At 47.6% G+C, this 14,294-nt stretch overlaps 1 protein-coding gene across 1 annotated transcript; it reads left to right on the forward strand.

Annotated features, from left to right (window-relative positions):
- The first annotated feature begins 79 nt into the window (after positions 1 to 79).
- Positions 80 to 13,961, forward strand: LOC141917578 (asparagine--tRNA ligase, cytoplasmic). The gene is made up of 15 exons (XM_074810894.1): positions 80 to 173; positions 903 to 985; positions 1,194 to 1,259; positions 1,367 to 1,459; positions 1,871 to 1,960; positions 3,016 to 3,094; positions 4,005 to 4,075; positions 4,341 to 4,427; positions 7,363 to 7,584; positions 7,909 to 8,108; positions 8,534 to 8,669; positions 9,709 to 9,822; positions 10,999 to 11,130; positions 11,760 to 11,891; positions 12,487 to 13,961. The coding sequence occupies exons 1-15, from the start codon at positions 131 to 133 to the stop codon at positions 12,616 to 12,618; spliced, it is 1,680 nt and encodes a 559-aa protein (XP_074666995.1). The 5' UTR covers positions 80 to 130; the 3' UTR covers positions 12,619 to 13,961.
- Positions 13,962 to 14,294: the final 333 nt, after the last annotated feature.

Raw genomic sequence — 14,294 nt, forward strand, 5'->3', positions numbered from 1 at the left:
GCGTGCCTGCGTCATCGGGGGCGGGGGCGGGGCGGGGCGGCTGACGCAAGGGGGCGGTGGGTTGGCTCAGCGCGGCGGTCGCGCGGTAACGTCATTTCCGGCGTGCGGGTGCGGCAGTGCGGCCGCGGCCATGGCGGGAGAGGTGCTGGGCAGGACGGCGGCGCTCGTCCTGGGTGAGGCCGGGAGCGGCGGGCGGCTCCGCGGGCACGGGACGGGCCCCGTCGGGACGGGCGGTGCTCGGCTGGGCGGGGCGGTTGGGCCGGCCGCGGCCCAAGATGGCGGCAGCGGCGCGCGACTGCTGGTCCCGACGCCGGCCGGAGCGCTCTCGCCCCGGGGCTCCGGCCTCAGGGTGGGAGGGCTGGGGCGAGCCGCGGTGGGACCCGTCAGCGCCGGGAAGGGCGGAGGCGCCGGTTCTCCTGCTCCCGGCCCTGGCAGCCGAGGCGGAGCCACCTGCGGGGCGGGGGGGAGCACCGGGCCCCATGGTGGCAGGGCCGGGGGCTCCGGGGCGCGGGCGTCTGTCCCCGGTCCGTCCGCTTTCACGAGCGAAACCTTGACCTGAACCCTGACTCTTCTCAATTCACCGTCTCCCTGGTGGCCCAGAAGAAGTTACTTTCGTAAGAAGCTGTTTCCTTGGCGGAGCCTGCTGTGCAGCCGGTGACTTTCAAGCGTTCAGTGTCTTGGGAGTCCTTGAGGCTTTGGCGCAACACGTTTACTGTGTGGATTGGCTTTTAGAATGGAAATTAATTCATATCCGGTCTGACCAGATGGTTGGTTTTGAAGGTTAATCGCTGCTGAGAACTGTGAAGACTTTATATCCTTGTGTGTCTCCATTTTCTTCCTATTTGCATAGCTGATAATTTACATTTTTCTGAAGTAATTGCCATTGTTGTTCTGTGTTACAGAAGAGCTGTATGTTTCTGAACGAGAGGGCAATGATTCCACTGGTGATGGGACACAAAAGAAACCCTTCAAGACTGTTCTAAAGGTAACTCTCAAAAACACCCGCTCTTTGTTTTGAAGAGTGAACTGTGCTTTAGGTCAAGTAACTGGCCTTGTAGTTCTGTGTGTAAATTTTAGAGCTGTTTTTGCAACCCTGACCAGAAGGATCAGAAATAGGATGTCTGCTCATCTTTAAGGATGACTTCAGTGTGCTTGCGGTGCCATTGATTCTGTTATTTTTTTCCCCTTTTTAGGCTTTGATGACAGCAGGAAAGGAACCATTTCCTACTATTTATGTGGACTCACAAAAAGAAAATGAGGTGTTGTATCATTAGAGTTTCTTAGTAGAAATTATTTTAATGTTCCTTTGTGCGAAGAGCCACAAATGTAATCTTTTATCTTCTGCTCTCTCCTTGGGTTGATTTAGAGATGGGCCATTATTTCAAAGTCACAAATGAAGAATGTCAAAAAACTGTGGCACAGGGAACAAACAAAGAACGAAGCGAAGGAGAAGAAGGAGGTAGGTGGCAGATGATGCCAAGTTGGAGGAAGCACTCCACCTTTCTTTTCCAAAACCATTAAGCAGCATTGTCGTTCCCGCCCCTCCAAAAAAGCTTCAGTTTGGTCTTTATCTGTGTCATCATCATACATGTACATTATTTACAATTTGTCTTTGCTTAGGTTAGGATGAGCAAATCGCTGCAACTGGGTGAATTTTGAATAATTGCAATCTATTGCCTTTAGACTTCCCAGAAGAAGTGAGAAAGGCATTTGTGCATTGTTTCTCATCCTGCCCCTAAACCTGGGGCAGGTTTAGGCCCCAGCAGGGTAACATCAAGGGTTTTTATGGTCTCCAGTAATTGTAAAGAGTAGGAATCTTACAAACCCTGGTTACAACTGTTTAATACTTTTTTCTTTTTTTTAAAAACAGGCAGAAGATCTCTTGAGAAGAGAGAAGAACCTGGAGGAAGCGAAGAAGGTTGTTATCAAGAACGATCCTAGTCTTCCAGAGCCAAAATGCGTGAGTAAGATCCGGTGTGCTTGCTGCATGGCCTGTGTTACAGCCTCTTGTCTGCGCAGAGATTTAGCCTCTCTCTGCTTTGTGGCTCTGGCAGCTGTGGAAGGGCCCTGCCTTGTTACTATTTGTAAATGTAACTTTGTTTTTCTGATTATCTGTGCTTTCTAGTATATAGACTTAGTCTTTCTCAGGTGCTTGATGGGTATCTGAACCTTCTGAGTTCATGTATCAGACTTATCTGTGTCTGTCTGCTGGTACAGACCATACTTCTGTTTGAAAAAGTTCACTGGCTTGGCTTTGATGATTGTGGTGGTGGAGAGTGAGGAAGCCTCTGTGCTGGTTAGAGGCTGTGGTTTGAGTTACCGAGGCGTGGAATGCAGTTCCCATCCTGCTGGCCTCAGTGACTTGGTGCAGTCCGTACCTCAGTAAGCTGGTACTACACGTGCTGCGCTGCGGCGGGTTTTTGGATAGACCCCGAGTAGAAGAGACTTCTAGGTGTGTGTGGAGGAGGTGGATTTGACTGGAGCCCTGCGCTCTCCTGGCCGCCCTTTGGGCTTTGACTGCAGGCTGGGCTCATCCACTGCACGTCTTCAGAGATGAATCCAGAGCACGTTCAGAGCGCCAGAAGGCATGTCAGAGGCATCCTTCCCAAGCCGCCTGGTGATTGAAGGCACCTGGATTTCCAGTAGTACCGCGTGCTCTAGCCTTGTGCTGTGAGCTGTTGCACGTTTTCCCTTTGGTCAAATGCCAAGTGAGCTGCTTCAAAGGCCGTTACAGTCCTTAGCTTCTACCTGGCAGAGTAAACCTGCAGACAGAAGGGACTCGGTGCGAGCTCTGGGAATGCTGTCCCAGTGGGCTGCCTCTCCTGGCTCAAACCCTCTTTCCTCACCAAAGAGCTGCTGAGTGTCAACGGCCACGCCTGTGCCCCGTCGCTGGGGAGGAGCCGCTCTGCGGAGGGAGAGGTCACACGCACTTGTGTTCTAAGGAATCCTGTGGAAAACACCGTCTAAATGGTGATTCACTTCTCAATTTGATTGCTCCCATTCCCTGCTTTACAGGTAAAGATTGATGCGCTGGAGGCTTACAGAGGCCAGAGGGTGAAGATTTTTGGCTGGATTCACAGATTACGGAGGCAAGGTAAACCACAAGCATTTAGAAGTTACTGAACTTGTGCAGAGAGATGGAATGACTTGCAGTAGCCTTCACAATTTGGATGCCTAAAATGAATCAGGCAGCACCTCTTCTTGAATTTTTAAACCATCAGTCAGATGTTAACTTTAGTTTATCACAGTGGTCACTACAGCGCTGAAAATGCTCTGTGATGTATGAGTGTATAGACAGTTCTTAGCTGAAATCTCATGGGACTTTCAGTTTGGAGGCCAGTCCTGCAGAATTTCTTCAAAAGGCTTATATTGTGTTTTAAACTAATCCCACAAACCAAGGAGCTAACCAGCATCTGTTCAGAGTAAAATCAGCAAATTGGAATTTTAAAGTTTATATAAAGTAGCATAACTTCTTTAAAAATAAGTTTAGCAGGTGTTACTTGCTACCAGAAGGGTTGGTATTCTGGCCAGCAAGGTGGCTTCGGTCGGGGCACAGAAGTGCACGGCAGAGGTTTCAGACTCCGCAGGTATTTGTTCTAATTATCACTGAAGGACTTGGCGAAGTGGTTGTGGATCTGGATATAGTGAGCAGTTATTTCTTGTGGAGAGGTGGGTGAGCAGGGTGGCATCGCTCCCTCGGTGTCGGGCGTACCCTGGGCCTGTCTGCAGCAGACTGTGGAGCAGAGGGACGTGGGGGGTGACGACGTGGCGGTGCGACCCTGCCCCGCTGGGGCTGGCACAGGCTTTGCTCTGTGAAAGGTTCCTGTAACGCTGCTGGTGCTCCAGCGCTCGCCGCAGCGGCTTTGCTTTGTAAATGGAAGAGTGGGATCACTGTCCTGCCGTCATCACCCGCTCAGCAGTGGTTCATGTGTCTTGAGTGGGTCTGCTCAAATAGATCAGTGAATAAAGCTGAGGCTCTCACGGTTTTTTTTCTCTTTAACTAGGAAAAAACTTGATGTTTGTTGTTTTGCGAGATGGCACAGGTTTTCTTCAGTGTGTCCTTTCAGATGAACTGGTAAGTTGCGGTGGTTTAATTTTGTCATTAAATAAGTGAAGTGCTCACACCTCATCCGTTTTACATAGATGACTGGAAGTTCTCCTAAACCTACTGATGAAGTTGTATTATTGTTAAGTTGTATCTCCTACCACTGGAGTGTTTTTGTCAAGGCAAGAACTGTTTAGAAGTGACTCTGAGTTAATTTTGTCTGTGACTCCAGCAGATGTCATAGGAAAAGCAAAAATACCGCCCCCCCCGTAACTGTGCCTTTTTCTCTCCGCAGTGTCAGTGTTACAACGGGCTCGTTCTCTCCACAGAGAGCAGTGTTGCAGTCTATGGTACACTGAACCTTGTTCCTGAAGGCAAGCAGGTACGGGACGTGGTGCCTTCGGGTTCTCCTCCTCTTTAACACTTTGTTGTTTTTCTGATGGAAGGAGAAGCAGAAGTGAAAATAATTATTAGATGATTTTGGTTTAGAGAAAAGAACGAACCTCCCAAAGCTGCTGCTGCCGCCCACAGTTCAGTGTGTGACAGGTGAACTACATGACCGATCTGCTTTTGTCTGAAACAGTCTTCCACTGATATGTCCCATAGATACTTCCTAGAATATAACAGTGGAAAATGGTATTGAATAGGTGACATAGCTTTGCTTTTCCGAACAAGAGGTTTCTTCAGTTTTTATGTGGTGAGGCTAAGAATTGGGGATTAGCTCTCTTACTGAGGTGGGTTTGTAGTCGCTTCACTGTGCTGTTTGTCCTCCAGCACTTGGCAGGTGCATGAGCCAGGCAGTTTAATAGAACTTGTTTTGTAAAGCTCTGTTTGTAACGGTGGTCTCAGATTAAGGGCTCGGCCAGTGTGATTTTAGGTCTCAAAATATGATGCTGCTTATGCCTTGTGCCTCTCGTTCCAATCTAGATCTACACGCTGTTACTGTGTGGAAAGTCGTTGGGATCTGGATTTAGGGCTAAAGTTGTGTGAAGCAGCTGTGCATGAAGGACGGCCCCTAGAAAGGATTCAGACTGAAGGTGGGGAGGAGCTGTTAGGAATCGTTATCCATGACAGCAGCTCAGTGCCCTCAGCGGCTGTGCAGGCCTATATCAGGATAGTTACTGAAAATCCTTGTAGGAATTCTGCCTTAGTTATTAGGAGGTGACTGAAAGACAGAAGTAAGTTGGTGTTGCAAAAAGGCTGTGTTGCAGAACTTAACTTGTGGTGCAGAAACAGCAAGCGTGCTCAGGCCATGTGTTTCTTAAATCTTGAGTAGGCCTTAGTAGACATCAGCTCTTGATAGCTGCTTCTAGTAATGTCACTTTTTTCTGAAGGAGAAAGCAAAGCAGTAGTGCTGAGACTTAGAGGATAGATAATGTTTAATCTTGCTAGTCTGTAAGCTTACCTCTTCCTTTAGATACATATTCAAAACGGTCATTGGCTCTTGCAGTGAGAGTTGTTCTTTTGCGTGGATTGGCAATCTGTATTCTCCTGTCTGGGCTCCTGAGTAAGCATGCTAACTCTGGTAAAAGTTAACAGGGAGAAGAAACATGTCTGAAAAAAAAAAAAAAATCACATTTTGGAGTGTTCTGTTGCTTCAAACATCCAAGATGTGTTAGACAATATTTGAGTGATGTAGTCCCTCTCTGTGGCTGCCTGTAGTGTGTAAAATAAGGTCAAAGTGTTAACCTTTTGTGGTGCTTTTTAGAAAATTCAATTTTCTTGTAAACCACGTACTGTTGGCCATTACTGGCATGTTTTGCAAATGAAATTTGGGTAGGCTTAATTGTTCTAGTTGTCCCTGCTGCTCGGGGTCTATCCCCAAGAGATCGATCTAAGGTTAAAGAGCTGAACTCTGTGAAATGTGAGTCCACTCCCTGTTGGGTTTGCTGATCAGAAGGTAGCAAGATTTCCTTTCCTTCACTACTTGCACTACTGGGACTTGTAAAAATAAATGCAGCCAATCAGCGATCACTTTTTTAAACAACTTTATGCACTTTGGTAATTATAAGTAACTCATGGTATGCTCTGCCCACAATGTTTTGGGCAGTGAAAACCCTTCATGTTTTCACGTCTTGTCACAACGATGCAGTGCTTCTAGTGAACAAAAGCACCACATTGTGGAAATCTGTTGGATTAGACTCTGAAAATCTGCCTTTATACCCTGAAAATACTATAAATGAGAACACGGTTTCAGGGGAGAGAAGCCGCCTGTGCCCCACACGGGGGAGCTGGTGAGACCAGAGAGGCAGCGAGAGGTGTGCGGGCTCTGGAGCCCCGGGGGATTGACCGGCACCGGACTTGTGTTTTCACAGTGTGCTGAGATGCTGCCTAGTGCAGAAGGGTTGCTCGGTGTCTGACAGACAAACCCAAAAGCACCCACAGTGAGCTAGTTCTTCCGCTGTCATGGTCTGAGCGAGGTTTCTCAATTTTTTTGAAGTTTGCAGCCAGTGGGAGAATGTGGCTCAAATAGTACAAAGAACAAAATACCTTGAACGTCGTACTGTGATCTTGGGTCTGCATTTTCTTCTAATAGGTGGGAGGACTCTTGACTCTGTGTGTGTGTCGTGTTCTTAAGGCTTACAGGAAGGTTCTTTGTGCCAGTGTGTTGCATTGTAGCACCGTACAAACTACTGTGAAGAAAACTAACTCTGTCCTAGCCAAAACTAGTACACGTAGTGCACAGTGTAAGTTACCACGGAATGGTTTTGGTTGGGGGGGACTCTCTGAAGGTCACTGGTCCTCCCTCCTCTTGAAGATCTAACATGAGGTCAGGCTTGTCCAGATGTTCTGCTCCTGAACGTCTCCAAGGCTGGGGACTGCAGGCTGGCTTGTCTGTGCTCTAGAATGTGAACCCTGTGAAAATTGTTCTTCTTTATAGCCAATTGAAATCTCTCCTGCTGCAACTTGAGACAATTGTCCTTTTGCTGGGCATGTCCAAAGAGAGTCTGGCTCCACCTTACCTATAACCACCCGCTAAATAGTTGCAGGTAGTAAGTAGTTTCCCTCAGCTTAGCTTTCTGTTCTTCCAGCTGAATAGACCCGGCCGTCTGTGAGGTGTTACGCTTAGACTGAACATGTCTGAAGTTCCTCATTACCTGGCGGCAGTGCCCCGTCCCATTCGCGGTCAGTTGGAGAGACCCGTGCTGGGTCACAAACGGCGTTTCCAACAAAGTGCTTACTTGGAAAATACTGCCATTAGGATTTCAGCATCTTTTGTTTCAGCTGGATTAACGTCTCCGCCATGACACTAGGTGGTGACATCCAAGGGGCAAAAAGTGGACTTGTGAAATTTTTGTTTCTCTTCCAATTGTCAGGCTCCGGGAGGCCACGAGCTGAACTGTGACTACTGGGAGCTTATTGGTCTGGCCCCAGCAGGAGGGGCTGACAATCTGCTCAACGAGGATTCCGAGGTTGATGTGCAACTTAACAACAGGCATATGATGATTCGAGGGGAGAATATGTCCAAAATCTTCAAGGTGCGCTCCATGGTAGTACAGGCCTTCAGGGATCACTTCTTTGCCAACGGATACTACGAAGTAAGTATGCTTTCCCTTGTCAGCAAGCAACTACAGTCATGTCCTGACTTGAAGGCTGTCTTTTTCCTGGAAAAACACTGCAGACTTTCTAATTGACCTGACGGGGCAAAAGAAAAGCTGTTTCTAAGGAAACTGTTACTTGATCGCTTCCATAGACGCACCTCAAAGGTGTGTAGACACTTCTGAGGCGTGGAAGTGTCACGGCGCGAGTCACAAACAGCCTGCGTGGCCCTTTTTAACGTGCGGAGGGACACCAGACTGAAGAGCTTGTGTGTGTTCTCCTTAATTCTTCTCTCGAGTAGTGACCGTCCTGTTCTTTAACAGGTCACACCACCCACTTTAGTGCAGACGCAGGTGGAAGGAGGCTCGACCCTGTTCAAACTGGATTATTTTGGTGAAGAGGCGTACTTGACGCAGTCGTCCCAGCTCTACCTGGAGACTTGCATCCCGGCCTTAGGAGATGTTTTCTGCATTGCTCAGTCGTACAGGGCGGAGCAGTCCAGGACCCGCAGACACCTGGCAGAGTACGGAGAGAGGACACTTCTTTGCTATTCTAAGTGGATTGCTGAAGCAGGGGAGTAGCGGGCAGCTGGGTGACGTAATGTGCAGTGAGCAGCCAGTGTAACGCTACCGTGGAAGGGCTGAGCAAAAGTCTGTTTGGGTAACACCTTGTCCTGGTGAATTGTCATGCTGTGCTGACAATTCATAAAGGCAGGTCCAGGTGAAACAGAGCTGAGCTATTTTTAGGAAGCTTTGTCTTTTTAGAAAATACAGTTTATATTGTTGTTTTCTTTCTTTTTTTTTTTTTTCTTCTAATGGCTTTATTTCCAAAGGGGACAAAAATGTGTGGTTTGGGGTTGTGGGGTGTTTTTTTATGACAGTTTTTGTTTCATAGCTAAAGATTTGTTGCTCGTGTGTGGTTGTGTAATGGTGTGGCTTTGTGTTTCAGGTACACTCACATCGAAGCTGAATGTCCGTTTATAAGTTTTGAGGATTTGTTGGACCGACTGGAGAGCTTGGTTTGCGATGTGGTAGACAGAGTCTTGAAATCGCCTGCATCGAGCTTACTGTACGACCTAAACCCGGTAGGCAGCCCCGTGGAGTGGTCACAAATAGCCAGGAAAATACAATCTTCAGCCTTTCCTGCTGAGCACCTTCATTTGGGGAAGGCAGGGCATGGCAGTGAGCTCTGCTAGCTTACTGTTGTTAATAATAAAAATACTAACTAACCTCAAAAGAATGAAGATGCTGCAGGGCTGGTAATGACTCTTCCAGAAGCAAGGGACTGTGGGGAAAGAGTTCCCTGGTAGCCACTTCCAGGAGCCAGCAGTGTGCTGGGATTTATTGCAGCGTGCGCTGTACCAGTGGAATAAAAACCTCTATCCCAGAGCTCGTAATATTGATCGGCTGGTACTTGCAGATTGAGCACAAGGGAGCAATGAAACAACCAGTGTTTTACTTTCCACCCTGGAACGTGGAGCTCTAAGCTATTTTCATTTGTTAGAGACCCTTTGTCTTCTGTTGCCTTTGCAAGGAAGACGGCTTTAAGAGCCTGCTGACTTTATCTCCATCACTAGCTTTTCTCTCACAGCAGGTACAAACTCAGTCCTCCCTGTTAACTTGCCCCAATTTCCCGATAAACGCCCGGAGGTTCAGTTTTAAATTTGGGCTGAGACTGGGTCAGGAGATGGGAAATGGCGGGAGCAAACGCACCTCGCGCAGGCGGATGCTGAAGCTGTTCTGGGCACAGGGAAGCAAAAACCTTCTTCTGCAGCCTTGCCCGTGGAGCCAATGGTAGGGGCTGAGTGTGAAGCACCCGCGCGTGCAGTGAACTCGTGCCGGAAGGAAACGGCTTGGAGGATGCTTCCTCTCTTCTCCCTCCTGCCACCCCTTTCAGCACCTGTCCTGTGAGCTTTACTGCGCTTGGACAGTGCTTGTGTTTGGCTCTAGCTTCTCAGTACCAAGTGGGATTTCTTTATTAAGTAATAACTTGTTGATGTATGAGCTGGGAAGACTGGTGTGTATGCTTCGAGCCTGGAAGTGGACTTGCTGATCAACTAGAAATGTCCTTTTCTTTGAAAACGGTGCTCTTCTGCCTGGCTTTATGTCTACTCTTATTTTCAGGGCTTCAAGCCCCCTAAACGTCCTTTCCGACGAATGAACTACACGGAGGCCATTGAGTGGTTAAAGGAGCACGATGTGAAGAAGGAAGATGGCACTTACTATGAGTTTGGGGAAGTAAGTCTTTCTGGGGCTCTTTAGGAATTCAAACCAAACCAGACCCTGCTGCCATGCGCTCGCACTGTGTCAGTCCCTCGAGGAACAGTGTGTTTGGACCACGGTGCTGTTAGCCTGGCTGTTGCTGTGTGCATCTGTTGTGTTTTGTTTGGAATGATACCGATCAGGAGGGACATTCTAGTCCCATTTCAGGTAATGGGAGGTTTGCTATAAACCAGAGGCCTGGATTGTTGTCTGGATGGTGCTGGGAGGTGTAGTGGTCCTGTACTGGGGAGTGCAGGCGTGGGTTGGGTTGTCATAGAACGTCTTTGAGCATGGGAATCAAAACCTGACTTATCTGTCTGTCTGTTCCCTGTCTCGCTCTTCTCCAACCTGTAAGACAAAATGGTATGAAGGAGCTTGAGAGGACTTGGTGGTGTAGCCCTGCTCGTCAGTGGACTTAAGTGACATTTTTAGGAGGAGATTTAAGAAAATCAGAATCTAAGAAAAATGTGATACCATTGGCTGAATAAAAGTCAGAATTAAACCCTCTAGGGATAGACAGGGTTTGACTAAGCAAAGTGTGTTGGTTTAAGAAGCTGTGATCACGGTATCAGTGATGTGTCCTGTCAGCGTAACTGGGGTGTCACCCTTCACTTCTCCCCAGTTTTCAAACAGTAATGTTGCTGAATTGGTCAAAATGAAACTTCTGCTCGGTGTTTCACAGTTTATCAAATTGCAGTCAGAAAACTTGGATAAAATGAAATAACCTCATCTATGTAACTACTGTTACTGTTGAGGTTTTGAAAAAACAGCCCATATACGTAACAGGGAAACACTTTGTGCTTCTTAGCCTTGAGATCTATGGGAGATGGTATTGGGGAGGAGGGAGATCAGGCTCTTTGGTGTTTACTGGTTGTTTGGAAAGTCTACATTTCAGGTTAGGTTTTCCTCAGTTTCCTGTCTGAAGCGTGGGGAAGACTTGGATTTTAATTGAACAGATTTTCTTTCCCAACGTATGTTTTTATATATATTTTCTCCTATGATAAGTTTGTTTTAAAAATTTAGGTACATGGGGATGAATGTGTGGATACCTGTGGTCTGAAACTGTCTTTGTTTCATGCCTGATGCGTGTGGGACTCAAGGTATTGGAGTGGTTTTGGTTTTAAATGTTAATAAAGCCTTCTTTAACCTTAGGATATTCCTGAAGCTCCTGAGAGGCTGATGACAGACACCATTAACGAACCAATCCTGTTGTGCCGATTTCCCGCAGAGATAAAGTCTTTCTATATGCAGCGCTGCCACGACGATTCCCGGCTAACTGAATCCGTAAGTTGGCGTTTTATGTAGCGCTGCAGGAGCGGGGAACGTTGGTGTGAGCGAGCATGAAATGAGCAAGTGCTCCAGGAAAACCCTGGAGAATTCTTCCCAGGTTCTGCTTTAGGTGTCTCTTGGGCGTGGCTCTTGATCTTACAGAAATAAAGGAAGGAACTCTGCAGAGCTGCTGGAATGTGGGGGGGTCACCGCGAGCTCTGCACCCACCCCGGGTGAGTGGTGGGGTCAGGACAGTACGTCTGTCGCTCTCGGAGAGGTGTTGTCTGAGCACTCGCTGTCTGGCAGCTGGGAAGAGCGGTGGTTGGTAGGAATGCTGCTGGGTTTGTGGTTTTGTGGTGTGGTTTTTGTTTTTCTGTTGTTGTTTGGTTTTGTGGTTTTCTTGGTGTGTTTTCTGTGGGTTGTGTTTTAAATTTTACAGTTTAGTGGGGCCAGGAGTATTAGGTTAGAGAACCTAGTCAGTCGCTTCATTCCATCTGTAACATGGGTCTGGAAGGAGTCACCTGCCTTCCTGTCACGCAGAATTAAAATTACATGGTCAGATGTGTTGTGGAAATAGTTTTAAGTCTGGGCTGTTCTGCAGGCAGCTCAATTGTCATAGTTTGACTGTACGTGGTGTGTTGTAGGTTGATGTGTTGATGCCGAACGTTGGTGAAATCGTCGGAGGCTCCATGCGTATCTGGGACAGTGAGGAGCTGCTCCAAGGCTATAAGAGAGAGGGCATCGATCCCACGCCCTACTACTGGTACACCGACCAGGTCTGTAAAACAGACCAGCCACACTGCTTCTCGGATACGATACTCGATTATTCTCTTTTTAACTGTGCTTAAGACAATGCGGTCTGAATTGGAAACGTATTCTTGGTGGCCCAAAGTAGTTGTCATGTAGCCAATGGCAAAATGGGATGGCTAAGAGTTTCCCTTTTGTTAAAACTGCTGCTGTTTGGGCAGTTGTGTGCAGCCTGTTCCAGGTCACAGCCCCCAGACTGGTGGTGCGGGTGTGCTCCTCTCGTGACGCCTTCTGCCGTGTTTGCCGTTAGATACGGGGGTTGGACCTCACCAGCCGGAGTGGCTGAGCTCTGGCTGGCATCAGGGGAGGAGAGAAGGAGGCGACTGAAAAAGAGTCACCAAGACTTCCTTTTTCACCTTCCTTTTTCCTTTTCTAGTCCTTTTGCTGCCCCAGGAGACTCAGGACAACTGAGCACTGAAGCAGTATAGTCCGCTTTCCTCATCACTCGGAAAATAATCTTGGAAGGGTTTGCCTTTGGGTTGGTTTTTTTTTTCTGGTGATAGTACTGCAATGATAAATAACAAGAAAACGTTTAATACCTACTCTCCGATTTTAATTTCACAGAGAAAATATGGTACGTGCCCTCATGGTGGATATGGCTTGGGGTTAGAACGGTTCCTGACCTGGATCCTGAATAGACACCACATCCGAGACGTCTGTCTCTACCCGCGCTTCGTCCAGCGCTGCAAACCGTAGCCATCCTCCTGATAAACTGCTGGAAAACGGGCAACTGGTGCTTGGAAAGGAACGATACACTCTGCTATACTACAGCCTGTCTGAGGACAAGACTTACTGCAGTCTGTTGCTAATACAAATACTCATTTAGGATGTGAAAAGGAAAATAAATAAAGCCCCTTTTTAATGGAAAATGCTACTAATTAACTGGAAGAAGCCTTAGGAAAAAAGTGTTAGGTGCATTTATGCTCTCAAGTCAACACAAAGATCCTGATACACTGTCATTTAAAAAACAAGATACGCTTCTGGTTTTAGTTTCTGTGACTTAAAATATGCTGGGCATAAATATGCTGGGCATTTGATTTATGGTTTTTTTAACCTGCTTTAATTTCACTCTGTGTTCTCCTGTGGTTTCTTGTCGGAGAGATCAGGAGTTCAGGCTCTTTTAAATTCCCAAATATGACTTCTGAGAATGAAGAGACATCTAAAGAGCTCAACAAAGCATAAAAATGGGAATAATTATGTTAAGTGCTGTGATTTTGTAGCTGCTACTGGTTTTAATGGAAGTTCTGTTGCAAGGTATGTAGTACTGAGCACAAAACTCCCCTGCAGGAGACGTGGGTTGGTTGGTTGGCAGGTTTTTCCCAATTATTTATTGGTTAGAAGTGAAGAGGCTGGTGGTGGGGGAGGCATTGCTGCTTTTTTTCCCTGCTCCCTGGGTGAAGCGCTGCAGCGGGTCCCTGCACACCCGGCCCACGCTGAGTGACGGTGGGAGGGGACCCTTCAGGGCGCTGCTGGCCCGTGCACACTGGGGTGCTTGTGGTGCCTTCCAAATCCAGCTTCTGCCCTCTGTTTCAAACCAGAAATGACTGAAGACCCAAAGAAACTTGTAACTCCGCAGTGCAGTTGGATTTCAGCACTGTATGCTGGCTGAATTGCTGTCCTCTAGGTGAATTGTGTCCCGGCAGCGCTCCCCTGCCTCACACTACGGTAGGTTTTCGTGTAGAGCAGTTCCCTCTTTCCTAGCTGGCTCCCCGTGTTCTTGTGCTGCTGCATCTGAGCAGATTCTCTGGCTGTAATCAAATTATCAGATAGGATTAATTAAATAGTTAACGTGTTGTCATCTGTATGCTTTTTAGTCATAAAGCAGTTCCTTTTGCTAGAGAGAAAAAAGTGGTAGGTGTGTCATGCACCTGCACTGAGCCTCCATCCGGATTTGCCATCCATAGCATTGTTGAGCTGTGCGATACCCATATTTTTGTAATAAATCACTGGTTTTCTTCGTTGTGCATGTTACGTATATAAACTGGTCTAAATCAGCAACCAATAAATTGTGGCAACATAAGCTGGAGTGCAGGACAGTAGCTCCTGACCTGTGATGTCTGTTCCTTTCCTTTCCCCTGCCCTTTGGCGCTTGCTCAGTGCAGCCCGTCCTGGCACGGGCACGATCCACGTGGGCAAAAGCAGAGAAAAAGTGACTCTTCAAGTGCAGGAAGCAGACATTCTAGTTCTTTTTAAACTAAATCCCCATTAATCGACTTAAAGGCATGAATTTTTGTCATTTGGATAGACCTCAGGTGCCCCGTTGAAGCAGCCTAGAGAGAAAAACTGCGAATAAACGTGGTGCTGAACAATGGGCTGCCCCGCGTTGGGCCACATTTGTGGGGGAAGTTAACGTCTGCCTCGCCAACGGGTAC

This window comes from Strix aluco, chromosome W, assembly GCF_031877795.1.
Source record: "Strix aluco isolate bStrAlu1 chromosome W, bStrAlu1.hap1, whole genome shotgun sequence".
Lineage (NCBI taxonomy): Eukaryota > Metazoa > Chordata > Aves > Strigiformes > Strigidae > Strix > Strix aluco.

Coding starts and splice junctions, on each gene's coding strand:
- LOC141917578 (XM_074810894.1), top strand. CDS start 131: ATGGCGGGAGAGGTGCTGGGCAGGACGGCGGCGCTCGTCCTGG. Junction 1,460..1,870: donor AAGCGAAGGAGAAGAAGGAG/GTAGGTGGCAGA, acceptor TTTTAAAAACAG/GCAGAAGATCTCTTGAGAAG. Junction 4,076..4,340: donor GTGTCCTTTCAGATGAACTG/GTAAGTTGCGGT, acceptor TTCTCTCCGCAG/TGTCAGTGTTACAACGGGCT.